The sequence below is a fragment of the Camelina sativa genome, chromosome 18, assembly GCF_000633955.1.
Source record: "Camelina sativa cultivar DH55 chromosome 18, Cs, whole genome shotgun sequence".
NCBI classification, from domain to species: Eukaryota; Viridiplantae; Streptophyta; class Magnoliopsida; order Brassicales; family Brassicaceae; genus Camelina; species Camelina sativa.
Genome location: NC_025702.1, coordinates 10,030,957 through 10,058,388, shown reverse-complemented (window position 1 = coordinate 10,058,388; position 27,432 = coordinate 10,030,957). Strand labels below are relative to the sequence as shown.

The window sequence follows — 27,432 nt, the reverse complement described above, 5'->3', positions numbered from 1 at the left end:
TAATCGGTTCAAAGGTAAAAGCTTTGAGCTTTACATTGAGAAACGTACTAATGAAACTCCTCACAGGACTATCGAAACAAACACATTATGAGAATTGAGCAGGTGTCTAAATCTAAAAGTGGACAACGAATTACCTCAGCAATTGAAGCAGCGACGCTAAGACCAGCCAATTCCTGCAATAAGAAGATGAGCAAAATAAGCTACAAAAATTGGTGGGGAGAAGAAGAAGAGAGAGAGAGAAATGGAGAACCATGAGCTGATCAACGGAGAAACCAAGAGGACCCATCAAGGTCTCATCAATCTCAGCAGCTTCTCGCTGAGTAAGATAAGAGAGTGGTGATCCTGAATCCTGCATGTTTGGTACGATGGATTTGGTACACAAAGCCCGTAACGAAGCGGAGCGTAGACGAGAGCCCTGGCTCGGATTGAAGAAGCGCTGGGTTGATGATGATAAAAGAGCAGCAGAAGAGGAGAGAGAGAATAGAGGAGGAGAAGGAGAAATTGGGAGTGGCGGTGGTGATTGGAGGAGGAGGAAGGTGAACGTCATTGCTCTACGCATCACATTCCTCATTTAGTAGCCAACGCAACAAAACCAATTTGGACCTAAACCAAACTCTTTAGAATAAGCCACTTTAATGGCCGGCCTATATGGGTTCAATCTAACTCATGGTTACATGTGAGTTAGTTAAATCTTTCATGAGTTTCTAAAGTTTGTGCTGATCTGAAATGTAGTATGTTGTTGAATATATCATATACATAATAATAGTTTATGTTTGGATTTTATAATTTATTCATCTATACTAGTATTTTTGCAGCAATTTTTGATTAAAAATATTTTTTTGAAAAGTTTTTGCATTTAATGCTATTTAATGCTTATATTCATATCTAAACAAGTTTAGTTAATTCTCTCTACTATCTTTATGACCAAACAGAATTAAAATATTTTTAAATATCCATATATATATTATTCTATAATTAATATAGAATTAAAATTTATTCTCCTATCATTTTTTTTTAAAATTAAATGTAGTGAATCATCATATAATACATAAAGTTAATAAAATGTGTATTTTTTCCTGTATATATTGTGATTTGTATTTTTTTAAACGAGCATATATTACTCAATTAATATAAAAAGTGTGTGTTCAACATACATATATAGTAAATTTACTGTATATAGTAAATTATAGAATTTTAAGAAGTTTATAATTTATAACTGGTATACCTAAACTTAATAAAAAGTTTAATATTATGAATATTTAAACGTATTGAATTTTCAAAATAACACAAACGAGTTATATTAAATGACGGGTTATAAGAAATTACATGATTGAATTGATAATATTAAAAATATATATATCATTAATATGATATTTTAATACGGGTTAAATCCTTATTTTACTATTTTAACAACACCAATATAAAATATGTCGAATCAAACTGATTTAATTAAAATTATATTAAACAAAAATTGTTGTGCGGTATACCTAGAATTATATACTAAATCACTAAAATTAATAAAATAGTACATTAACAAAATTCGTATTAAAATAGTATATTAATAAAAAAAAATTAAAAAAAAACTTGGTCCGCGGTACACCGAGGGTCATAATCTAGTATTTTATACAATCTGAGTAATTTTTTTTAAGACACATGCAGTTTATTTTCATCTCAAATACAAGTTGATTACAAGATATAATAAATAAATAAAAATTAAAATGTAGCTATAATTTAAAATGGAATAGTTTCTGTAACTTTTATTCATAACAAGTACAAAGAAAAAAACGTAGTATAATATGATTGCTTTCAAGAACTTCACTTTACTTATTAACTCATGTGTAACATAAGTACAAAGAAATTAAGGTAGATAAATATGACACTATTTATCTTTAAAGATTATAACAACGAACAACTCAAAGATTTAGCCAAAAAAAGTTGATTATCAAATTTCAAACATTATCGAATTCTCAAGATAAAATCATTAAAATTGTATTGTTTTCATCTATTTTAATTCTTGTAAGTTTAATTTATGTTAAATTGATACTATGTAGATTAAATTCCTTTTTTTTGTTGATACATTTTTGTAAATTAATATATATTTTGGAAATAATATAGGTGTGGTAAAATCTTAATCGAATAAAGAAGTCAATGTGGAGTTTCCCTTGATTTTAGAATATATGATCAACTTCTATAGTTCTATTAGATGGTCCAAATCTTGGATTTTCATTTCCTAACATACTAATGAGATACTTTTGTGATGGTGCACATTATTATTTTATATATATATTTTTTTGGTAATTGTCATTTGTTTGTTGGTCATTGATTGGCAAAAACTATTAATGAACCATTGCAATTTTTCTTTTGAAATACATACAAATAAAATTAATCAACTTGAAGTAATTTTTTTTGGTATTGAATTTATAATAGATATCATCTCTAGTAGTCTGTCACACTTGTATATATTTATATGATATTATTTTAGTAAATTTTAGTTAGTCTAATTAAATTGATTTAATTATGGAAAATTAGAAAAAGTGAAAAATAGTGTTGATGGTGCTTTGTTTGTTAGAAAAAGTTGAAAAAGTTTAAAACGATGACATTTTATTTAATTGAGACTTAGATCTTTTTAAGGTTTATAACAGTATATTTTTATGATACTATTGAGTATTGTTTTGTGATCAATTGGTTACGTCCTACGCTGATAATGTTTGAGAACGCGGGTTCGACCCACAATGTGTTGATTTCTGAACTTTGTATGATACTACCGAGTATTATTGTGGGATCAACTGGTTACGTCATATGCTAAACAAGTGGGAGATTGCGAGTTTGAATCACCGGAGTGTGGATTTTCAACAAATTTTTGGGAAGAAAACATAACAAAATGACATCGTTTTTGCGATTTTGATGGCACGTCAATACACATGTGGATTCTGAGTCAGCATCTCTAACGGTTGACTTAAATCTGTTAACGTGGACTTTGAAATTGGCTCAATTTTATAAGTACATGTATGAAATTTGAATTTTACTAGGGTACAAGTCTAAATTAGCACTCTTGTTTGTACAAGAGGGAATTCACACTTTTGATGGGTGTACGAGTATGAAATGACCATTTTTCCTTTCATTTTCTCAAATAAATGAACACATCAACTTCTTCACATATAGTTTTATTTCATTAGATACAAAAATATACAAATTTATCTTCACTTAAAGCTTACCAATTCAAATCACTTTTATTTAAAATAGTGAGATGATTTTATTTTAAAACTAAAAAACCAATGTGACATTATAACAAACACTTAAAGCTTACCAATTAGAATATAGAATGTAAAATAACATAGATTTTATTTTTATTTAAATTCTTACAAAAACGCAAAAGTATTTCTTATTATAAAAAATTCACAATGTTAGTATTTTTTTAAAAATAAGAACAAACTAAAAAAAATTACGATCTTAAATAAGAAATCTACTACATATTAATTTAATGTTGGATTTTTAATATAATTATTTTCATACAAATTGAGTAAAGTTGAAAGACATAGGTCATTTTCAGAGTTAATTACTAGATAAGGATTTTGTCAATGGCATTTATAGTTTTTGCCATTTAACCTTAAAATTTTTAGATTTGCCTTTTTTTAAGATTTTAAAACATAATTTAACACATTATGTTTGGGTTTTCTTAGTTATCTTTTTCTTATAGTTTAGTATTTGATATGAAGTATGTATTTCAACGTAAAAAAATTATAAAAACACACATTTTTTTAAAAAAATAAAAAATGGCAAATTTATAAAATTTTAGTAAAAATGACATATTCATAATATTTGAGTGAAAAAAAAAGCAAAATTCATAAGAATCCCGTCATTTTCATCTAAAATAATGAATAAATTTAATGGCACTTCCTAAATTGGGTATTAAAAAGCTTTCTTTGTAAAAAAAAAAAAAAAAACCTGTCCCTCCATTTACTTTTTTTGTTTCTTTTTCATTTGTTTATTCAAAAACTGTAACAAAAGAGAGGGAGCTAAAACAGTGTTGGTCTGAAGAAGAAGCTCTCTCTCTCTATAGATCCATCTCTCTTCCATGGCTAATCTCAATCATCGTGACTGATCTCTCTCTCTTTCTCCCTTTTGTTTTAATTTTACTTTCGCTCAAATCGATGCATCCGAATCATACCCCTAGAAGAACGAGAACCTCTCTGTTCCAAAGATCCAAAACGTTACCGACGCACTCGTATCGGAGATTTACTACTCCTGTGATTCCCACCTTCAGATATGACGAAAACGACGACGACTCCTTCTCCTCTGATCTCCGCCGTGACCACGAAGGTGATTCTAGTAACTTCACGGCAGGTCTCAATTCCGAGGAGAAACCAGTGGCGCTGCCGAGTCAATCCCCGAGTCAAAGGATAACTCGGTTGTGGACTCATTTCTCACTCACTCATTTCGTATGTTTATTATATGTTTTCCGAGCTTTTTTGTCTCTTTGTTCATATCTTGGTTCTTGTCTTTTTAGCGTTGTTGTATCCATTGATCTAAATGTTCTGTTTTACTTTACTATTCTTGCAGCTCAAGTTCAGTTGTTCGTTTTCTTTTACTTATGTCATGTTTCTTCGTGCTAAAGTTTCAAGACTTGAGGTATGTTTAATCTTTTCTGATTACAAGGTCAAAGAACCAATATTTCAAATGATATAATGATAAGTTTTCTTGTCACAGGCAGAGAACTTTATCCTTCTAACAAGATGTAACAGTAGCAGAGTTCTAGGAAGTGACAACAATGGGATTCTACACATGGAGGGAACTAATTCTAGAGCTGTTGTTTTATTCAGTGTGGTTATTACCTTTGTTTTACCGTTTTTGTTGTACATGTATCTTGACGATCTCTCTCATATCAAGAATCTACTTAGACGAACAGATCAGAAGAAAGAAGAGGTTCCTTTGAAGAAAAGATTAGCTTATTCATTGGATGTGTGTTTTTCAGTATATCCATACGCTAAGCTGCTCGCTCTTCTGTTCGCGACAGTGGTTCTTATAGTGTATGGTGGCTTAGCATTGTATGCAGTTAGCGACTGTGGAGTCGATGAAGCTCTTTGGCTGTCGTGGACTTTTGTGGCGGATTCAGGAAGCCACGCTGATAGAGTTGGTGTTGGAGCGAGAATAGTCTCAGTGGCTATAAGTGCAGGAGGGATGTTGATATTTGCTACAATGCTTGGACTTATTTCAGATTCTATCTCCAAGATGGTAGATTCTCTAAGAAAAGGGAAAAGTGAAGTTCTTGAAAGCAATCATATACTGATTCTTGGATGGAGTGATAAATTGGTATGCCTTTTATAATATATTTTGCGTTTACGTGTTGCCTTTGGCTATATATAGTTTAGAAACAGAGAAATTTTTTTTGTGTGTAGGGTTCTCTCTTGAAGCAGTTGGCTATAGCAAATAAAAGCATTGGTGGAGGTGTTGTGGTGGTGCTAGCAGAGCGAGACAAGGAAGAGATGGAGACTGATATTGCCAAATTTGAATTTGATTTAATGGGAACGTCGGTTATATGTAGAAGTGGCAGTGCACTTATACTCGCTGATTTGAAGAAGGTCAAGTTTCTAAAGCTTAAAAATTGCATAAGTCTTGGCTGGTGGTGAAGCTTCTGACAGTGAAAACCTTTGATCTACTGATAGGTGTCAGTTTCAAATGCGCGTGCTATCATTGTACTAGGATCTGATGAAAACGCAGATCAGGTTTGTTTATTGTTATGTATCACTGTCTATTCTATGGTGTTACTGTGTTTCTTTTGAAGTATTAATCACTTTCGGATATTTTTAAACAGAGCGATGCACGTGCCTTAAGGGTTGTACTCAGTCTTACAGGAGTAAAGGAGGGTTGGAAGGGTCATGTTGTGGTTGAAATGTGTGATCTAGATAACGAGCCATTGGTGAAGCTTGTTGGTGGAGAACGCATTGAAACAGTTGTAGCGCATGATGTGATTGGACGTCTAATGATACAATGTGCTCTTCAACCTGGCCTTGCGCAGGTTAGTCACTTTCAAGTTAACTAAGTGAGGTAAGTCTATATGTATTCTTATGCTTTTAACTCTCCCTTAGTTTGTTCCTTCTTTCTATTGTCAGATATGGGAGGATATCTTAGGCTTTGAGAACGCCGAATTCTACATAAAGAAGTGGCCTCAGCTTGATGGTTACCGTTTTGAAGATGTCCTCATTTCATTTCCCAATGCGATTCCCTGCGGAGTTAAGGTTGCAGCGGATGGGAAGATAGTTTTGAATCCTAGTGACAACTATGTTCTTGAAGCAGGAGATGAGATACTTGTTATAGCCGAGGATGATGACACTTACGCTCCTGGTCCACTTCCGGAGGTATGCTTGCTTCACTTTATGTAACTTATGCATACATCATTTGCATAGTTCTAGTACCATATCATATTGTACTAGTACAATGCTTGGAGACCTTGAATCTTTTTACTATATCATATGCTTTGGGCAGTAGCTAGCTACCATATTATGCCTACATGATTTCAAATATCCCTGTTATTATTGGTTCATCGTTTACATAGAACCATATTCATATTGTAGGTGCGGATGTGTCATTTTCCTAAAATGCAGGATCCTCCAAAATATCCAGAGAAAATACTATTTTGTGGATGGCGCCGTGACATTGATGATATGATCAAGGTACATGATATATCAAAATAGAGAGGTGAACTATAGCCTAAATAAGTAGTAGTTATTGTTTCACGCAAACCTTGTGTTAACTAGTTATGGGGTTTGTTAATCCTATAGGTGCTAGAAGCTCTGCTTGCGCCTGGATCTGAGTTATGGATGTTTAATGAGGTTCCAGATCAAGAAAGAGAGAAAAAGTTGACAGATGCTGGACTAAACATATCCAAATTGGTGAATATAAAACTTGTGCATAGGCAGGGAAATGCAGGAGTCAGGCGTCATTTAGAGAGTCTCCCTCTAGAAACTTTTGATTCCGTAAGTTTTCTTGCATTTCTTCCTCCTCTTTCTGGTTGATGTAACTTGTGAGAATAGATATGCCACTTTCCCACCATCTTCATGATTACCAAATCAAATTGCAGATCTTAATTCTTGCAGAACAGTCACTAGAGAACTCTATTGTTCATTCAGACTCTCGATCTCTTGCCACACTTCTCCTTATTCGGGATATACAGGTACATGTCCTATGTCGTTTCTAGTATATATTCAGTTGATTCCTTCTATTATGTACCAGTTCAGTTTGTTGTTTTGGTTTTTAGCATATTAAAATCTTTATGCAGGCATGTTTCTTTAGAAGATAACACATATACGACTACTAATTGGAGCTACTATTTTCTATATTTAATCAACAGTCGAAAAGACTTCCCTACAAAGATGCAAAGACAAGTGCTTTACGGATATCTGGATTCCCTAATTGTTGTTGGATCCGTAAAATGCAGCAAGCTTCAGATAAATCGATTGTGATAAGTGAAATTCTTGATTCAAGAACCAAGAACCTTGTATCTGTTTCCAGGATCAGTGATTACGTACTATCAAATGAGTTAGTTAGTATGGCTCTTGCGATGGTCGCAGAGGATAAACAAATAAACCGTGTTTTGAAAGAGCTTTTCGCGGAAAAGGTACATAAGAAAAGGAACTTACTTTGCTTTTTTTTAGAATGTAGATTATGTCAGTTTGTGCTGATGAGTATAGTCATTTCNTCATTTAGAGAGTCTCCCTCTAGAAACTTTTGATTCCGTAAGTTTTCTTGCATTTCTTCCTCCTCTTTCTGGTTGATGTAACTTGTGAGAATAGATATGCCACTTTCCCACCATCTTCATGATTACCAAATCAAATTGCAGATCTTAATTCTTGCAGAACAGTCACTAGAGAACTCTATTGTTCATTCAGACTCTCGATCTCTTGCCACACTTCTCCTTATTCGGGATATACAGGTACATGTCCTATGTCGTTTCTAGTATATATTCAGTTGATTCCTTCTATTATGTACCAGTTCAGTTTGTTGTTTTGGTTTTTAGCATATTAAAATCTTTATGCAGGCATGTTTCTTTAGAAGATAACACATATACGACTACTAATTGGAGCTACTATTTTCTATATTTAATCAACAGTCGAAAAGACTTCCCTACAAAGATGCAAAGACAAGTGCTTTACGGATATCTGGATTCCCTAATTGTTGTTGGATCCGTAAAATGCAGCAAGCTTCAGATAAATCGATTGTGATAAGTGAAATTCTTGATTCAAGAACCAAGAACCTTGTATCTGTTTCCAGGATCAGTGATTACGTACTATCAAATGAGTTAGTTAGTATGGCTCTTGCGATGGTCGCAGAGGATAAACAAATAAACCGTGTTTTGAAAGAGCTTTTCGCGGAAAAGGTACATAAGAAAAGGAACTTACTTTGCTTTTTTTTAGAATGTAGATTATGTCAGTTTGTGCTGATGAGTATAGTCATTTCTGTTGTTGTTGTTGCAGGGTAATGAATTGTGCATAAGACCTGCAGAGTTTTACATATATGACCAAGAAGAGGTTTGCTTTTATGATATAATGAGAAGGGCACGTCAACGACATGAAATCATAATCGGTTATCGCCTTGCGGGGATGGACCAAGCTGTGATCAATCCTACTGATAAATCCAAGCTTACAAAATGGACTCTTGATGATGTTTTTGTAGTCATCGCCTCAAGTCAGTAACTTACAAAACCGTAGATGATCTCTCTGACCATTTGAACACCCCAAGAAGATTATGGTAAAGTTGAGTCCCCAATTTTTCCGCAACTTGGCCTGCTGACTATATTCTTAGAAGAAGCAAGAATCATTCAAGACCACAATTTATTTAGTCACTACTAAGCAGAGACAATTATTTGTACAGTAGACGACCAAAACACTCACTCTTCAATAAAAATATGTATCTTGTTTTAGTTCTACCACATGAAAAGCACCAACTAGACATTTTTTTGATATGCAAGAACAGAACAAGGTGGTTGCTCAATTGAGTTTTGTCATGAAAATTCAAATTGAATAACCAAAACAAAACAACCATTTTGAAGATTTAAGAATTTTGGTGGGGATAACAAACAAAACAGTCTCAAGCTCTTCTTCTTCGTTTCCTCTTCCCTCCGTCGCTTTCATCTGAACTAGAAGAAGATGATGAGTCTGACTCGGAACCAGAACTGTCAGATCCTGATTGTGACTCCGCAACTTGCTTCTGCTTTTGCATGATGAGGCGTGGCATGTTCTTCAGATACTCTCTGAGATTCTCTGTGATGCCTCCAAGACCAATGGCGGTAAAGAAGTTGATCGCAAACCTCGTGTTCTTTGGATTATCTTTAGGGAAGATAGATTCAAATGATTCCTGCATTGCTGAATCCTGAAGCCTCTCATTAAGTTCCTTAATCCCCAAGTCGTCTGACAGTTTCTGCAATCAACACAAAATTGTAATCAAATCAGCACAAGAATCTTTTAAAAAAACAGCAGTAATATTCATAGGTTCATATTAGACAGCTCTGAAATGGTAAAATGAAAGTTTCATGTTGAGGATAATATAAAGTTACCAGGAAAAGGATCTTAGTGAAGATACGAGATGAGGAAGTTGTGTCCTCTTCGGTTAACCTAATGTAAGCAAGAACATGCCAAGGGAGAGCATCTGTGCCAAGTAAATGAGCAAAAAACGTAGCCACGTTATGTAACTTGTTTGTCTCAAGACGGTGACTCATGGCATACTGCTGAACAAAGCACTTCTCAAAATTCGCTTGATGGATCCTGTTGATCATACATAAACGCTGACCCAACAAACCGTAGTACCGAAGATAAGTTCTCTCCTGAGAGCAACATTCCAAGAGCATTATGCATAGTTCAACCTCTTGTCCTGGTTCAAGCTTAATGCTAAGTAACTTGTGTCCTGCTTCCTCAAAATCAACGCTAGACATAATGGTCAAGTAAATTGTCCTCCTTAGATTAACAAGATTAGTCTCTGTCTCGTCTCTTATTCTCATTTCTTCTTCTTCATCAGATTCATCATCTTTCTACTCATTGTTACCTTCTTTACTACCATCAGAGCCATCTTCATCATCAGACTCCTCGCCGAGTAACTCTTTCTTCAGCGCCTCGTATTTTTCTTCCTTGTCAACAAAGTCAGGATCAGGACTGAAAACATCAAGACCAGTTTCAGGATCGCTTTCTTGATCAAGAGAGACATCGTGTGAATATTTTTCTTCCACTAGATCTAGCTCCGGACGAACCGCCGGATGTCCCTGCAGAGAGTAAAACCATTCACACAAATTATTATCGTGTCCTAACAACAAAAGCATATACTATAATAATATATATCAGATTCCAAAGTTAATGTGTCTACGTACCTGAAATTTCTGTTTCCTAGTAACAAAGAGATCTTCAATCAAGTACTGAACTCTCTTATCAATGTCTCCCTCATGCAGTATACCACGAAACCGATCAAAAATCCCTGTATTGTTTAACAAATTGTAACAGCTTAGAAACGCAAATAAAAGCAGGTGAGAGAGATACAACCAAATTTTCAACATTACATTTTGATGATTTAATTATAATGCTGACCATTCACTCCGTTTGGTGTAACGTCTTGCAGAAACGCGCCACACTCGGTCACGAACGCAACAGCCACCTCGACACTTTCATCAGTAGGGTCTTCAAGAAGTACAGTGAGTAATTCAAGTGCAATAATCCACTCAGCGACTTGTTGGTTTACTAGGTGAGCTATGAATTTAACAGCAGCAAGCAACTGAGGCTTGTCGTTACGCGTATACGCTCTCTTAAGCTGCAAAACTACCCTTTTCAGTAAAAGTAACGCAACTTGAGGGAACTTGGAGTTGATAACAGCGACTAAAGCTGCAAATACGTCAGTGAAGCCAGGTGATGCCATCTGAGACTTGATACAAGAACGGCAGAAGAGTCCCCTGCCTCTGATGAGATTCTCAGAAAAGAGTTCAGGGATCACGTTCTTGATGTTGCTTGCGTTAACCTTGTTCACGAGTCCGTTGATGCTTTTACGAAGAGCATCCCATGTGAGACGTTGGTACTCGACGCTGCTCTTGTCTTTCACATCACGCATCATGCGCCCTAGCTTGAAGGGAGGAATATAAACTCCACCAGTCTTATCTCCTCCACCAATGATATCAAGATCACGTCGCGAGCTCTTACGGTTCTCGTGATCATCAGAAACCCTAACCCTACCAACAACGTGTTCTGTTTCCATTCTCGATCGCCTACCCATGGATATTAAAAGTAAGAACCTTTCTCGACGATAACGAGAGACAAATCCTGTAGCCTATCCAGCGATCTGAACAATCGCTAAAAGATCTGAAATCGGGCGAGCAACCGTGATAAGATGATCTGAGAAAATAAATCTTTCGATTTGGGTTTATGTTTTGGCCTTTTGAGTACACAATACGATGTTTTTTTGGCTCTAAAAAGTTAATTATTCTTTTATTTTATTTATTAGTATTGCAATTGCAGATATACATCCAAAAAGATTAACAGTTTTATTTAGGGAACTCAACTTTTTAAATACAATTCTGTTTTGTCACATTTAATATATTTAAAGTATATTATTATATTATAATATTTATACATTTAAAGCAGAAACTTAGTTAGTGGTGTTTTAGGGCAAGAAGCTCAAAATAATCAAAATCCTTTTCATCCAATTTTATTGGGCAAAACAATATATTACAGCTTCATACCAAAAAAAAATTATTTTATGTTACAAAATTATAAAAAACATATGTATATTGAAGTTGATATGGAGCCCATTTTCATTACAGTTTATAGTAATAATTATCTCTATTTTGTATTATAAATATAAATATATTGGTTCGAAATACACTTTTTCTCTATGAAAGTAAAAACTCTCTCATTCTTACCTTTTCTCTTAATGTATACACTTTCGTTTTCTTTATATTATCTAAATTTATTTATGATACAAAATTATTAAACTAAAACAGTTAAGATATTTTTAGTGTCAAAATAAGCGAAAAATATAGTATTTTTTAGATCTAATCAAAGTTCCTTGGTTCATTAGGTAGTTCAATAGATTTTGTCCGAACAAATGAGAAAGAAATCTATATAATAACAATTTGAATAAATACTAACAATAGTTGCGACTTTTTGTTGTATATTTCATTAAAATATTTTTTATATGTTTTTTTCTAAATTCATACAGTTGTAACTGTTCATTATAGAGTTGTGTCTTTTCATAATATTTTATTCATATTTTTCATCACAAATTTTTGTTCTAACGTATCTGTCTATTTAAATAGTCATGTTTTTTGAACTCTCGATATATTTGTCTCTCCTTCAACAACTAACAAATTCTTGTTTTCAAACAAATTTTTCGTTTTATGTTGTATCTAAATAATTTGAATATTAATATTCAATATATTCAACATTATTTTATAATCTAACTAAAAATTTTAAAAATGATTATTATAGAAATTTAATACAATATAATATATAGTTTACAGTTGCGTCTATTTATCATAACTTTTGTATAAAAAAAACTATTTTCATATTTAAATTTTTTCTTTTTAAAATTTATGTACTTTTATTTAGTTTTCGTTGATAAATTTTCACTCATTATTAAATATATTTTATTTATTATAATTATTTATTAAAAATTATATTTACTCATTACAACCATTAGTTTAATATTCTTAGTTAGGATCAGTTTGTCATAATAGTGTTTTACTAGTAAATATAAATATGAATAATTGTTACAATGGTTGTAGCTCTTTACCACAATTCTTCATAAAATATCTTGTATATTTATAATTCTCCATAATATTTTATTATTATTAACTTTTTCTTTTGATGATTGTGTTTTAGTAACAATTCATGTTTAATATTTATGTAACTAAACCAACTTATTATTTTTCTTCCTTTCAAATAATTTTAGTTTTATTTGTAACACATACTTTCAAACTATTCTATTACTTTCAAATGATTTTACAATATATAATTTATTTTTGAAATACTTCCCTGCGATATCGCAGGGGTTCTGAGTCATAGTATATATAGGGACATTTTCAAAAATATTTCTTTTTAATATACAGAATGACTAAATTTTAAACCCTAAACCCCAAATACTAAACCACACCCCTTTAAAATTATACCCTAAATGTAAAATAGAGAACAAAAATCTAAAAAAAAATTATACAAATTAATTAATTTAACATATTTTAATTGTGTAAAGTAGGACAAAAATAAAAAATATTTAAAAAAGAATATTTTTGAAAAAGGGTGTCTAAAAAGAGGCATTTCTAACAATTTCTCGTATATATACTAAACTGGAATTTATACTCGCGCACGCGCAGGATTTTGATTTAAAATATTTCTTATCAATAGAAATAAAATCGAATAAGTTGATCATTGGGCTTCGTAAGCCCAATAATAATATCCACCAAGAATTTGTCGGGTCAAACGCTAGGAACTCCACCCACCGAGTTAACGGATAAACGTGCGGATCTCAACTATTTCGGATCGGGTAATCGAATTTTTCCAAGATTTCAGAAATCGTGGCGTCTCCTGCTGCGGCGTTGCTCGTATAGCTTCTTTCTTTAATAAGAAAATGTGGTCCGAAGGTTTCACCGTTGTTGGCTCTCCTCTCCACGATTTCCGAAAACTCTGGCCCAGCCATCACCTCGAATACTGTAGCTTAATTTCTCTATGATTCATGTTCTTATACGTTAGGACCCCGTATAAGAATGAAAAAGGAAAGAAAAATCTATATAAATGTTGTACTTATTTTACTAATCTATATATAACATATATTTTCTAGTGTCGTAATAATTTTGTCGACAATCTTCTGACCTTTTATTTTTAAAAGAGTTCATTCAATATTCATATCCCATGAAAACATAATTTTAAAAGTTCTAATGTCAATGTCGATCGTTGACCTAATTATAGAGACCATTTCAACATATTGATATTCTACATTAAATGCGAATATACAAATTTTTATGAACAGTTTTAGTGTTATGTCGCTACAATTAGGAATTCTAAATGCATCATCTGCCATAATAGAATTTTTGACTAAGTAAAAAATGCTTAAATGATGAAACGTTTAAACCCCACAATGAATATCTATTCACTAATCGAAGTTAAATGTTTTTCTAAAATTTCATATGTTATTTGCAGATGTTAATTTTGTGATGCAACCCAAGCTTCGTCTTCACAAAAAAGAAACATAGTGTACTTTAAATATATTGTTTGTATCAATGTTTTGGGTTAAAAGCATTTGATAATATATATAGAAATATATATGTTATATTTGTTATATATGTTTTATATCATGTTACAAAATTGTAACTCCAGTTGATGATATACCTTACACAAATCACATGCCACTTTTTGTAACGGCTTACATATCATTTTTTCTATATTTCCTAACCATTGATTTTGTTTTTTTTAGAGAGATTATTTTTTTGAAATTCTTTTTCATAGTTTTCCCAAAAGAAAGTGTGCCCCTTATAATGTATTTGTTTTAGATCAAAATTTTTAAGTTAAGTTAAGTTAAGTAATTAATTTTTTCTTTCTTATAAGTAAAATTTAATAATAAATCTTTATGGTATATGTTTCTTATAAACTAACTAGGTTTGAACCTGCGGTGTACCGCGGGACGAAGCTTAATTATGTTTTATAAATTAGGCTAAAATTAAATAGAACTTATATGTACAAAAACAAATATATATGTATTGTTTGTGCATGTCAGATATAATATATAAGCTTATTAATGTAATATAGGTTTTAACCCGCGGTGCATCCGAAATCATTTTTAGTTTATAACAAACTAAATGTGTTAATTTATACTAAGATGATTTGTAGGTGTAGTAGTTTACATCACATACTCTTTATTCGTATTTGACCCGTTTTAAAAATAAGGGTAGCAATGACAGTGCGTTGTAGAGAGCTTCTTCGTCTCTCATCCTAGTCGGTATACCACATGAATCCTAGCAAGTAATAGCAAACAAAAAAAAAGCAAAAATACAATGTTTTAATTTATTTTTATTGTATAGTATTATTTCTTCTTTGTAGGTTGGTATATTTCATAGTTCGTATAGTAAATATGGATATAATCTATATCTTAATTAATTCCAAACTATTATTAGAAATATACAATATATAAAATAATTTCATAATTTTAGTGTTGGTTACTTTTTTTATTGTGTTTTAATATTTTTATTTTATTTTTTTTGAACACCGTATTGTGTTTTAATACATTTTCTTATTTTTATTGTGTTTCAATTTATTTTTCTTGTGTAGTATTGTTTCTTCTTTGTAGGTCGGTATATTTTGTAATTCGTATAGTAAATATGGATATAATCTATATGTCAATTAATTCCAAATTATTATTAGAAATATATAATATATAAAATAAGTTCATAATTTTAGTATTAGTTTAATAATTTCAACCAGGCATGCTTGATTCGTCCTACAATAAATTAGAAAAAATGTAACCCGCAGAAAACTATCCTATTGTAGTATATACTATATAGTATGTCCGTATCTGCTCTACTTGTGTTTATAGGATTAAAGACATCTTACTAAATCACTATCTCTGGTTTTTTTGAAAGGTATCATCTTTATAATTTATATAATATATATAGTTAAAGCAAAAAACTAATATTAATAAGAAATAATTTTAAACATAAAAATGTTTTCCTTTTTGACTATTATTTCAACACTTATAAATATTTTTAGTCTAAGATTGAATAATATTACGTTTTTTTAACAAACATGAATAATAATAAGTATTATTTAACAATATACTTGTAATCTAATTTGGTGTCATAATACGTATTTTTAACAATAATATTTGTAAATCTAAAAGATAAAACAATTAAATATGATCGAGGTACAGCAGAAAACAATTTTTCTACATGGGTTACATACTATAGTCATATAATTTGTATGATTATAATAAGATTTGTTTTTATTTTTGAGTTGGGGCAAAACAAAAAATCAGCGGAACAGAGACATAACCTAAAGTCATTGTAAAGTCCTTTTCCTCGGTTCCTCCTCCTCCTCCTCTCTTCCTCGGTTCCTCCCCCGTGACCATCAAAATCGGTCCATTACCAATCTTCTTCGTTTCTACCAATAGGCCGTTTTTAACCACCTTCCTCCACTGGATCAACCAATCATGTTCTCTTCATCCAATCATGTATGTTATACATAACGATTCTATGCCTCTGATTTTGTCTCATCTCATCACGAATGGTTACCAGAATGGAAAGAGCTACTCTTTATATCTTCAAGGTTAATCCTCAGTTTCTAGTTCCGATTGTGTAAGAACTCTTTTTCTCATTGAGTTTGCTACTTCTTAATTTGATTTGATTCTATACATATATTTGTAAGCTTTTTGGATATTATTGATTATGCCATATAATCCATATAACTATGTCAATACATTTTGTTTTTTCACAATTGCATTCATCTCTGTCTCCGTCAGCAACTAAAGAGCAAACGCTGCCATGAGATCTCTCTCCACTTCCGTCCCCAAAGATGCATTTGAGGCATCTTCTTCTCGAGGAGAAGAGCCCTCCAAATTCGTGAGCTCTCTCACTGCTTGATGCTTTAGAATCCCAATTCTTTTATATGTCCCAGTTCTTCATTGAATTGGAAATTTGCATAGATCGATTGCTCATAGTATATTTGTTANAGTCCTTTTCCTCGGTTCCTCCTCCTCCTCCTCTCTTCCTCGGTTCCTCCCCCGTGACCATCAAAATCGGTCCATTACCAATCTTCTTCGTTTCTACCAATAGGCCGTTTTTAACCACCTTCCTCCACTGGATCAACCAATCATGTTCTCTTCATCCAATCATGTATGTTATACATAACGATTCTATGCCTCTGATTTTGTCTCATCTCATCACGAATGGTTACCAGAATGGAAAGAGCTACTCTTTATATCTTCAAGGTTAATCCTCAGTTTCTAGTTCCGATTGTGTAAGAACTCTTTTTCTCATTGAGTTTGCTACTTCTTAATTTGATTTGATTCTATACATATATTTGTAAGCTTTTTGGATATTATTGATTATGCCATATAATCCATATAACTATGTCAATACATTTTTTTTTTTCACAATTGCATTCATCTCTGTCTCCGTCAGCAACTAAAGAGCAAACACTGCCATGAGATCTCTCTCCACTTCCGTCCCCAAAGATGCATTTGAGGCATCTTCTTCTCGAGGAGAAGAGCCCTCCAAATTCGTGAGCTCTCTCACTGCTTGATGCTTTAGAATCCCAATTCTTTTATATGTCCCAGTTCTTCATTGAATTGGAAATTTGCATAGATCGATTGCTCATAGTATATTTGTTAGGCAATAACTGGTAGTAGTGACAGAACATCAGTTAGGCTTTAGGTATAAATAAAATAAAAAGCTTACAAATAAATGTCTGATGGTTTCTCTATATTAAAGTTTAGACATTTTTAGATGGCTATATTGTAAGACTTACCGGGTTATGAAGTTAAATGAGATGATGTCATTTGCTTGTCAAGGAATACTATTACTTTGGCTGGTTCTCTCAGCCTACATGTCTTTCAAGTTCATATCGATCTGCCAACTCACACATAGAAGGATAAGGAGGTCAGAGTTGCTTCTAACCTCTAATCTCAACATTTCATGTAAAATCAGATGGTACATTCGAATATTGAATTCAAATTTAAATTGCAAGACTTCTCCTCTTGAATTTGAGGAACCAGTTCATCATATCCTTTTTCACATAAGGGTGAACTTTGTACCCTGCAAATGACATAACCATAAGTTAGATTTATGATCATGAATACTGCTGAATGTGTATGTATACAACAATATAAGATCTTTATACTTACCTTGGCATCATCGAGTATCATGTCAAAGGTTTCACCAAACGTTGTTGTATGAATAGCCTGATTTGCTACTTGCTAACCTTGTATTTGAGAAATGGTGAATGTTTGATGATTGGATCTATGCGTTTCATGAGGATATTTATAGGTGATTCATATATTAGTGTTTAGGTTAGAACCGATAAATGATAAACTCAAACACAAAATATTTGATACATTTAATAAAAAGGTTTATTCGCATAACTAACATTGCTTTAAGGAAAGTTTAGAATATTCTATTCTAGCTTTAAGGGATTTTTTTAGATTACAATTATATTTTGAAAGATTGATTAAGCGATGATTATGCAAATATCGTTAATTAGATGATTATTATTTATTTAGAAATAAAATCGAATAAGTTGATCATTGGGCTTCGTAAGCCCAATAATAATATCCACCGAGAATTTGTCGGGTCAAACGCTAGGAACTCCACCCACCGGGTTAACGGATAAACGCGCGGATCTCAACCATTTCGGATCGGGTAATCGAATTTTTCCAAGATTTTGACCAAATTACCCTTTCCAATTTCAATAAACACTCTCCTTTACGCATAAAGTGACAATCTGGAAAATTTTGGGCAATTTTCGATTTTGTACTTCTCTTTTATATATATAGAGATATTTCACTTCAATTTTATTTTCATGTTTAGATTTTTATAAATACAATTACATAACTTGTTTTTTTACTCCACCATGCATTAAAATCTTACTTACATTCTAAAACTCATTAACCCATTCTAAATTTTGGAATATAATCATTTTTTGGTTATAATTTGAATAATAACTTTATTACTAAAACAAATTGACAGTATTATTTTTACTATTTTAAAATTTTCATTTATTTTACTTAATTCATTTTTAGATAGTTATTATTTTTATTATTAACTAAAAAAATATATTATTGTTTATACTATTTTATAATTTAATTAATTTTAGTTAATTTGTTTATTTATTTATTTTATACTATTATTAATTATAAGTAATAAATATGCTATGAATGAATATTAAAAATAGTATTTTTGTATATAAAAAATTGATTAGGTGGATGCTGATTTGGAGAAAGGAAAAGTGAACAAAGTTAACTTTATATATATAAATTATTACATCGCCACAATTCCTAACTAAAAATGATATACACGTATTGATACTTACTGATGAATTTGCATGGTTACATGCACCAACAAGCATATGTTGTATATATCACCAGCAAAAAAAACAACAAATTCATCAGTCATACCATCTAGTGGAAAAGCCGAAAAGCTTTTATTTTTCTGCTAGGTACACATAGTATTAACTTGTTATATGTCTACATGTAACAATTGAATTAAGTACCTCGCAAAGAATAGGATTTATAAAATGACATACATGATAAACATAATTTATATGTTCAACGTTACAACCATCAATTTTGTCACTAATTTGTGTATTGCACGACAAAATTCGGTAAAGATTAGAAAATTAACATATAATGTGTGGACAAAATCTTATCAATATGCTTATATAATATTTAATATGGATGATTGGTCGTTAGTACACTTTCACAAAGTGTTTAAGTACATTTTTATATTATTGAATTGTGAGTTTGGATAAGAAAAAAATGGTTTTGCATTGATATATTTTTTGAATTAATAAGGAAAATGATATGGATAGTTATGATTTTTCTGCTCTTGTTGTTGTTTGGATCTTTGAAGTCCAACCAGTATCACCAAACACTACACTTCTTGCAAATCAATAGACACTTAAATGACCAATTATGAGTTTTTGCATTCATTGTAGTTAAAACCTCCACTTCTTGCATTCTAGTATAACTACTAATTTTTTTACGTCAAAAAATTATGAGTTTTTTTATAAAGTTTTAGGTTTTTTTCCCTTCATACGATAGCAAATTATATTTCCTTTTTTACACTAATTTTTTTCTCTTATAAATACTATGTGATTTTTTTTCTTAAGAGTGATGATAGAAATAGCTTAAGAGAGAAGGACACAGAGGAAGAGAATAAAACTTTTAATACCTCTCCAAAACTGATTATAATAAAATATGCAGTACCCTTGGAAAAAAAGAGACAAAATCTTTTTTAAGGTGAACCATATGTTTTTTTCTTGAATTTAAAATTAGAATTATAACAATTTGTGGATGTCCAAAAAAAAAGAGTGAGACGACAAATCTTAAAATCTTAAATGATCTAGTCTTACGATAAATTGCAAATTTTAGGACAAATCTTGTAGATTAGAGTAAAACTAGGTGTATCTTGATATCCGATTTCTATCATTAGAATTTCAAGTAAATATTTTCTGTAACTGATTAATTAACTGAATGCTTGTTTTTTATTTTCTAAAACATGTGATCTTAGTTGGATTAAACTGAGCATCCCACATCTATTTAAATTCTAATCTGCCAGTAGATTTCTTAACTCACAAGAAACTTAGTTTTTTTTCCTGCTAATAACACTCTCTTCTCATTACCAAATACTTTTTCACTTTATGTTTTACAATCACGGTGGACACAATGAGTTCTTCAGGAGAAGAACGAGGTGTTGTTATTGCGGAGCCCGAGCCGCCAAGAGGGAATAGAAACCGATTTGCTTTTGCTTGTGCAATCTTAGCATCAATGACGTCTATAATCCTTGGTTACTGTTCGTATTCGTTATGAATTCTTATCAGTCACTAAGGTTGGTTTGATTTTACGGTTTAAATATAATTATCCTTACATTTTATGGATGTTGCAGATATAGGAGTGATCAGTGGAGCTGCAATTTTCATAAAAGACGATTTGAAACTGTCGGATGTACAACTTGAGATTCTTATGGGGATTCTGAATATCTACTCTATAATCGGTTCAGGCGCGGCCGGTAAAACTTCTGATTGGATTGGAAGACGATATACCATAGTGTTGGCAGGAGCCTTCTTCTTTTGTGGTGCTCTTCTCATGGGTTTTGCCACAAACTATCCTTTCATTATGGTGGGTCGTTTCGTAGCTGGTATCGGTGTTGGTTATGCTATGCTGATTGCACCTGTTTACACCGCCGAAGTCGCTCCTGCCTCCTCACGTGGTTTTCTTAGCTCTTTCCCTGAGGTACAATAGTTTCGTCCTTTATTATTATTTGAAATAAAGAATTTTACATGGAGGTTGATGATAATATGTTTCTTTTTTNTGAAGGTTGATGATAATATGTTTCTTTTTCTATGCAGATATTTATCAACATTGGTATACTTTTAGGATATGTGTCCAACTACTTCTTCTCCAAGCTTCCCGAGCATCTCGGTTGGAGGTTCATGTTAGGGATTGGAGCGATTCCCTCGGTATTCCTAGCCATTGGAGTGTTGGCAATGCTGGAGTCTCCACGGTGGCTAGTCCTCCAAGGTCGCATTGGAGATGCTTTTTAAGTTCTTGGCAAAACCTCAAACACTAAAGAAGAAGCCATATCTAGGCTCAATAACATCAAACGTGCGGCTGGGATCCCTGATGATATGACAGACGATGTTATAGTCGTGCCGAACAAGAAAACTGCCGGTAAAGGCATGTGGAAGGACCTTCTTGTCAGACCAACCCCGTCTGTTCGACACATCCTCATAGCATGCCTTGGTGTCCACTTAGCCCAGCAAGCCTCTGGAATCGATGCGGTCGTGCTTTACTCTCCGACCATCTTCTCAAAGGCTGGACTGAGATCCAAGAATGACCAGATTTTGGCTACGGTGGCTGTTGGAGTTGTCAAGACCCTCTGCAGGTAGCCGTTGAATCATTGTGGGCTTCAGGGTTGTGTTGGGCCTTGGACCTAGCAGGCCTTTTTTCAGAGTTGTGTCGTTTTGAGCTTTGCTCTTGACACTCCCCCGCAAACTTGGAGTGGATGGAACACCAACGCCAAGTTTGGTTCTGAGGATTTCAATTGGCCGTTGAGGAAGAGACTTAGTGAATATGTCTGCAAGCTGTAGATCAGCAGGGATGTGATTAACAATCAACTTACCAAAAGCTACTTGTTCACGAACGTAGTGGTAGTGCGTGGCGAAGTGTTTTGTGCGAGCGTGAAAGGCTGGATTTGCTGTGAGGTATACTGCTGAAAGATTGTCACAGTAAAGCTCTGGTGTTGAGGGAAGAGAAACACCTAGATCTTGGAGTAAGTTTACCAGCCAAGTAGTCTCAGAGGCTGCTTCAGACATGGCTTTGTACTCAGCTTCAGTGGAGCTCTTGGAGATTGTGTCTTGTTTCTTCGAAGACCAGGATATCATATTGCTTCCAAGAAAAGTACAAAAGCCACCAGTGGAGCGACTAGTGGATTTACAACCGGCGTAATCACTATCGTTGTATACGTGCAGCTTGGAATTTGTATTTCTGTCAAACGAAATCCCCATGGTTGTAGTGCCTTTGATATACCTGAAAATTCGCTTGAGAAGATTGAAGTCTGAGACAGATGGAGCATGCATCTTTTGACAAACATAGTTAACAGCAAATTGCAGATCAGGTCTTGTTAATGTGAGATACTGCAGACGACCTGCCAAGCTTCTAAAGTATCTAGGATTAGAGAATTCAACATGTTGCTGTGGTGTTTTCTTGAGTTTCTGAGGAAGAGGAGTGGCAACAGGGGAACAAAATGACATAGCTGCTGCCGCAGGGAGGTCTTCGGCATATTTTTGTTGAGATAAAAACAGACCGTTCTCATGATACTGAATTTGAATGCCAAGGAAATAATGGAGTTTTCCAAGATCCTTCATTCTGAACTGCTTGCTTAGCTCATCAAGCAGGTTTGAGAGTAATGCTGATGAATTTCCTGTAATTGCCATATCATCAACATAAAGCAGCAACATAATGATGTCTTTACCTTTGAAACAGACAAACAAGGAGGGGTCCCTTAGACTGCAAGTGAAGCCAAAGTCTAGTAAAAAGTTACTAAACTTGTCGAACCAAGCCCTTGGGGACTGTTTGAGGCCGTAGAGGGATTTATGTAAGAGACACACATGATCAGGAAAATCCTTGTTGATAAATCCAGCTGGCTGTTTCATATATACTGTTTCGGTAAGATCTCCATGGAGGAATGCATTTTTTACATCCATTTGCTTAATTTCCCAGTTCATGATGGCTGCAAAGTGAAGAACAGCTCTAACTGTTGCTGTTCTAACCACTGGACTGTATGTCTCTAGATAATCAATGCCCTCTTCTTGCTTGAATCCTTGACCAACTAGTCTGGCTTTGAACTTATCTAGTGAACCATCTGCATTGAGCTTGACTCTGAAGACCCATTTGGACCCTAAGACATGCATATCGGGTGTTGGAGGAGTCAGAGAGAAGGTGTTTGCTTCTTTACAGTTATCCATTTCTTCATTCATTGCTGCTGTCCAGTTTGGATCTTTTAAAGCAGCTGTTACTGTTTCAGGTTTAGGATATGATACCTTGTGAGTGAGAAATGCATATCGAGGATTCGGTTTTGAGATGCCTGACTTTGATCGTGTGGTCATGGGATGAGTTGGAGCTTCTGCAGGAGCATGGAGATCGACCTTGTCACTGAGATCATCGTTGGTGTCTGAAGTCTGCACATTTTAGGTCGATGATTGGGAGCTGCTGCCAATAAGAACAAGGTCAATGCTTGCCGTACACTCAGTACTCCCATCAGCAACCTCAAGTGGCAATTCAGGCACTGTAGTTGATGGAGTAGGACTGATGGCATCAGTAGTAGCAGCCGCTGTAGTGAGTGGAATTGCAGAGGCTGGTAGTTGAGTAACAGTCTCGGAATGTTTACACGTTTCAGAGATATCTTAAAATTTTCTGAGCCATGCACCATACAAGGGTGTAAGTGATGACCGTTGAAGATAACTGTATGTGCTGGCGAAGGGAAAACATGCTTCATCAAAGATAACATGATGACTGAGATAGACTCTCCCAGTTGGAGGATATAAGCATCTGTATCCTTTGTATTTCTCTGTATAGCCTAGAAAAACACACTTAAAATATCTTGGATCAAACTTGTTTTGAGTATATGCTCTTAGAGTGGGAAAGCAAGCACATCTGAAGGTTCTTAGAGCAGAGTATTCAGGATTTTTACCAAAGAGAGCTTCATGAGGACTTTTGTGATCTTTGAGAGCACTTGTGGGTAACGGATTACAGAGGAAATTTGATGTGAAGAAAGCTTCCACCCAAAAACTTTGTGGAGTAGCACTTTGAAACATTAAGGTGAGTGTCATTTCTGTTAGATGTTTATGCTTCCTCTCTGATATCCCATTCTGTTGCGGTGTCTGAGGGCATGACATGAAATGTTGAATACCAGCATTTTCAGATGAGTAAGAAATTTGTTACTCATAAATTTGCCTCCCCATCTGATTGAAATGTTCCAATTTTTGTTTGCAGCAAATTTTCAACAAGGAGCTGGTACTTGATGAAAGTAGAACAGAAATCAGACTTCTTCTTTAAAGGATAAAGCCAACAATATCTGGAAAAATTGTCAATAGAAACTGCATAAAATCTGAATCCTTGAACAGAAGAAATAGGAGAAAGACGCCATAGATCACAGTGCACTCTTTCTAGGGGTCTTGAAGCAAGAAAAGTAGAAGAACTAAATGGCAATCTTGAACTCTTCCCAAGCTGACATGATTCACACACATTGCTGGTACTTTTATTTACTTGAATTGCCTTATTTGTAGAGATAAATTGAAGCACTTGTTGATTTGGATGTCCTAGTCTTTGATGCCACACCTCATCACTTGTCTTGATCTGTCTTGTAGAGTATAGCATCTGGTACTTCAGATCATCCAACTTATAAAGACCGTTATTTTCCCTTCCCTTTGTCAGGAGTTTGTGCGTTGCTTTGTCCTTAATAATAACATCAAGATCATCAAAGGTGACAGCACATGGATAATCTTTAGTTAACTTTGAAACAGACAGTAGATTCTTTGCTATTTCAGGAAAAACCAGCACGTCTTTGAGAGGAATGTTACCTGACGTTGTGGGAAGATTGGCGGAACCAACATGGGTGATTGGAAGGAAATTTCCATCACTTGCCATTACCATGTCAGTCCCATGATATGGCTGAGTTTGTTGAAGACGTTGAGCGGAGCTGGTGATGTGAGCCGTTGCAGCAGAATCTGGATACCAACTGTTGTCCTCCGTAACATCAGTAATGTGGAGAGCAGAGAAAGCTGCTGCATTGATTGCAGGTTGAGCCGGTTGTTGATATTCTTCGTCGAACCTGTACCAACACTCAAAAGCATTGTGTCCTCTTTTCCCACAGATTTGACAAACCGGCTTTTCACTTGTGCTGACAGGTCGAGGTGAGCTTGTGGAGGATGAAAATTGTTGGTGAAAGTCACGACCTCTGGTGGAATAACTACCTCGTCCTCTACCTCTGTTTCCACGTCCTCTGTTTGAGTAGTTAGACGATCTCATAGTGTTGAAAGCCAAGTGTGGTGAGACATCAGCGGAGACAGAGTAACCTTGGAGTCTATCATCATATCCGGTAAGACGAGATATCACATTGTCGTAGGTAGGTGCAGGCAATCGATCCATTGAGTCTTCAATAACAGTGATAATCGGCTCATACTCACAACCTAAGCCTCTTAAAGCTGCAAATATCTTCATCTTTTCACTAACTGGGTCTCCTATAGAAGCTAGTTGATCACAAATATCCTTGATTCCTCTAAGGTAGTCTGACATGCTTTTATCTAGTTTTTCAGCATTTTGTAGACGTCTTTGTAACTCAAATAGCCTAGAGGATGATGTCCGGTTAAAGTGAGAGATTAAGGTTTCCCATACCTCTTTAGCAGTTGCAGAGCCGACCACCAGTCGCAAAACGTTCTCAGTCATGGAGCCAAGCAGCCATGCCTTAACTACTTGATCAGATCTGGACCAGCTTTCAAAATCTGGGTTGAGTATGTCTTCGGTTGTGCCAGTATTGTTGTTGCGAATAGGAATCTTCTCAGCAGGTGATTTGACAGCTCCATTGACAAAGCCAAGAAGGGCTTGAGTGCGCAGAAATGATTCAAACTGAGACTTCCAAATGATGTAATTTTGTTCGGTGAGTTTTATAGTAACACAGTTTGAAATGTGAAGAGAAGGGGAAAAATAAGGTTCCACGGTTCCGTCCATGGCTCTGATACCATGCAAGAAATAAGAAGAGAGAATATATGAAAGATTGTTTCTTTGTTATTCAATCCTTGAAAACGACATTACACTCTATGCTTTGCTTTTATATTGGTTACAAGAGTTTTAACCTAGAGTCTAGAGTCTTCCAATGATTGCTGCTCTGGCACAATGATGTTATGTGGCTTCATTGTCATCATATGATTCAAGTGAGGCAAACCAATTCTGTGTCGTTACTGCCGTACTAGTACTCTCTGCAAATCTTTTCTTTTTATCTTGATTTGCAGGTAGCCGTTGAATCATTGTGGGCTTTAGAGTTGTGTTGGACCTTGGACCTAACAGACTTTTTTTCAGAGTTGTGTCGTTTTGAGCTTTGCTCTTGACATTCTTCACTTTTCTCCCGGAGACACGTGGTGTGCCTTTAGAAGAAATAGAGAGTCTCTTCGGGAGCTACAGCGCAAACAAAACGAATAATGTTACGAGTAAGGGTAAAGAAGTTGTTGATGAACTATGAGAGTGAGAAATTTTTTGTTTCCATTTTATTATTTGGTCAATGGAACGTCAAAAGATTCTCGTAATCGAGTCTTCATAGGGCGAGTGCGATTACAAAGAAGATTAGCAGAGGATTTGACTTGTCATGTTTAATCGAACATCTTGTGTTAGCTTTAATAAGTTTTTTTTGCGAATAAGAGTAAGAAACTTTTCTTCTATAGTTTTTATTAATATTAATGCTACATAGGTTTAATTACTTTGGTTGGACGGATTATAAAGGTGCGTTTCTGTTATTTGCAAGTTTATAACTCAAGGGTGTGTTTATTGTGACAAAAAAACAATTTTCATGTAGTAGAAGATTCTAATGAAGATCAATGATCTTTCTAATAATTTAATATAAAAACTACCAAAGCAAGTTTATCTTTTAATCTTTGTTTTCTAATAATTTATCTTACTATATTTTTCATTAAAAAACATCAATTTCAAGTGGGTAATTTTGTTACATATTAGGTTTATTTTTTTATCTTCAAAATTTTTTAAATTTATAATATTCTATAACTATATTTTTTAAAATTTATAATAGTTAATACAAAATTAATGTTTTTGTCCGTTTTCTGATTTTCGTACAATTATAAATTTCTTATAATTATATTTTTATATTGTAAAAACACAATTTCACTTAACATATAGCAAAATTATCTATCAATAAAACTGACATATTTCGCAATCACATAAGTTACAAACTTTAAATATCAAGCTTAACATATATTAAAACTAATGTTTGATCTGTGTTATTATTATTTTATTATGTTTTGTCATGTTTTTATTTACTATTTTTTAATTTTTATCTGTTTTTTTTTGTAAAATTCTTTTGATATTGTGCTTCATGGATTTGTTGGTTAAGAAATCTAGTAATAATAATAATGAAACAAAAAAAAAACCGATTGGTTGGAGTGAGAAGCAAATGGTCAAAATGTCATAATTAGTTTC

At 33.6% G+C, this 27,432-nt stretch overlaps 3 protein-coding genes and 1 pseudogene across 6 annotated transcripts in view; 2 read left to right on the top strand and 2 right to left on the bottom strand.

Annotated features, from left to right (window-relative positions):
• LOC104760987 (pyridoxine/pyridoxamine 5'-phosphate oxidase 1, chloroplastic) overlaps positions 1-691 on the bottom strand; it is a 4,624-nt gene extending 3,933 nt beyond the window's left edge. Inside the window, exons 1-2 of one of the 2 annotated variants that reach the window (XM_010483998.2) lie at positions 251-690; positions 135-173 (exon numbers count right to left, since the gene is read on the bottom strand). In XM_010483998.2, the coding sequence (XP_010482300.1) occupies positions 135-173; positions 251-571 (360 nt within the window). In that variant the 5' untranslated portion in view covers positions 572-690. Of the gene's footprint in view, positions 1-134; positions 174-250 lie in introns of both variants that reach the window. The other variant, XM_010483997.2, reaches the window with a different exon arrangement.
• LOC104760986 (probable ion channel POLLUX) lies at positions 3,958-8,957 on the top strand. 3 transcript variants are annotated; one of them, XM_010483996.1, is made up of 12 exons: positions 3,958-4,439; positions 4,561-4,629; positions 4,708-5,310; positions 5,397-5,579; positions 5,664-5,723; positions 5,813-6,016; positions 6,111-6,356; positions 6,573-6,671; positions 6,780-6,974; positions 7,079-7,171; positions 7,349-7,615; positions 8,472-8,957. In XM_010483996.1, exons 1-12 carry the CDS (start codon positions 4,152-4,154, stop codon positions 8,688-8,690), a joined length of 2,526 nt encoding a protein of 841 aa, XP_010482298.1. In that variant the 5' UTR covers positions 3,958-4,151; the 3' UTR covers positions 8,691-8,957. The 3 variants fall into 3 exon arrangements, 2 of the variants coding, with proteins under 2 accessions (XP_010482298.1, XP_010482296.1); XR_002036396.1 differs by lacking the exon at positions 8,472-8,957 and having other exon boundaries at positions 7,095-7,171; positions 7,349-7,376; XM_010483994.1 differs by lacking the exon at positions 8,472-8,957 and having other exon boundaries at positions 7,277-7,364.
• On the bottom strand, positions 9,082-11,244 carry LOC104763314 (pre-mRNA-splicing factor CWC22 homolog). The gene is given in 4 exon segments (XM_010486701.2): positions 9,082-9,414; positions 9,551-10,249; positions 10,355-10,458; positions 10,569-11,244. Coding segments are annotated over 4 exon segments (1,809 nt in total). The 3' UTR covers positions 9,082-9,084.
• Positions 20,395-21,617, top strand: LOC104763313 (annotated as a pseudogene).

What these genes read in the sequence shown, in the direction of transcription:
- LOC104760986 (XM_010483996.1), top strand. Translation starts at nt 4,152, where the DNA reads ATGCATCCGAATCATACCCCTAGAAGAACGAGAACCTCTCTGTTCCAA. An exon ending in CTCTAGAAACTTTTGATTCC is followed by an intron (nt 6,975 to 7,078) that starts GTAAGTTTTCTT and finishes ATCAAATTGCAG; the next exon opens with ATCTTAATTCTTGCAGAACA. An exon ending in TCCTTATTCGGGATATACAG is followed by an intron (nt 7,172 to 7,348) that starts GTACATGTCCTA and finishes TTTAATCAACAG; the next exon opens with TCGAAAAGACTTCCCTACAA.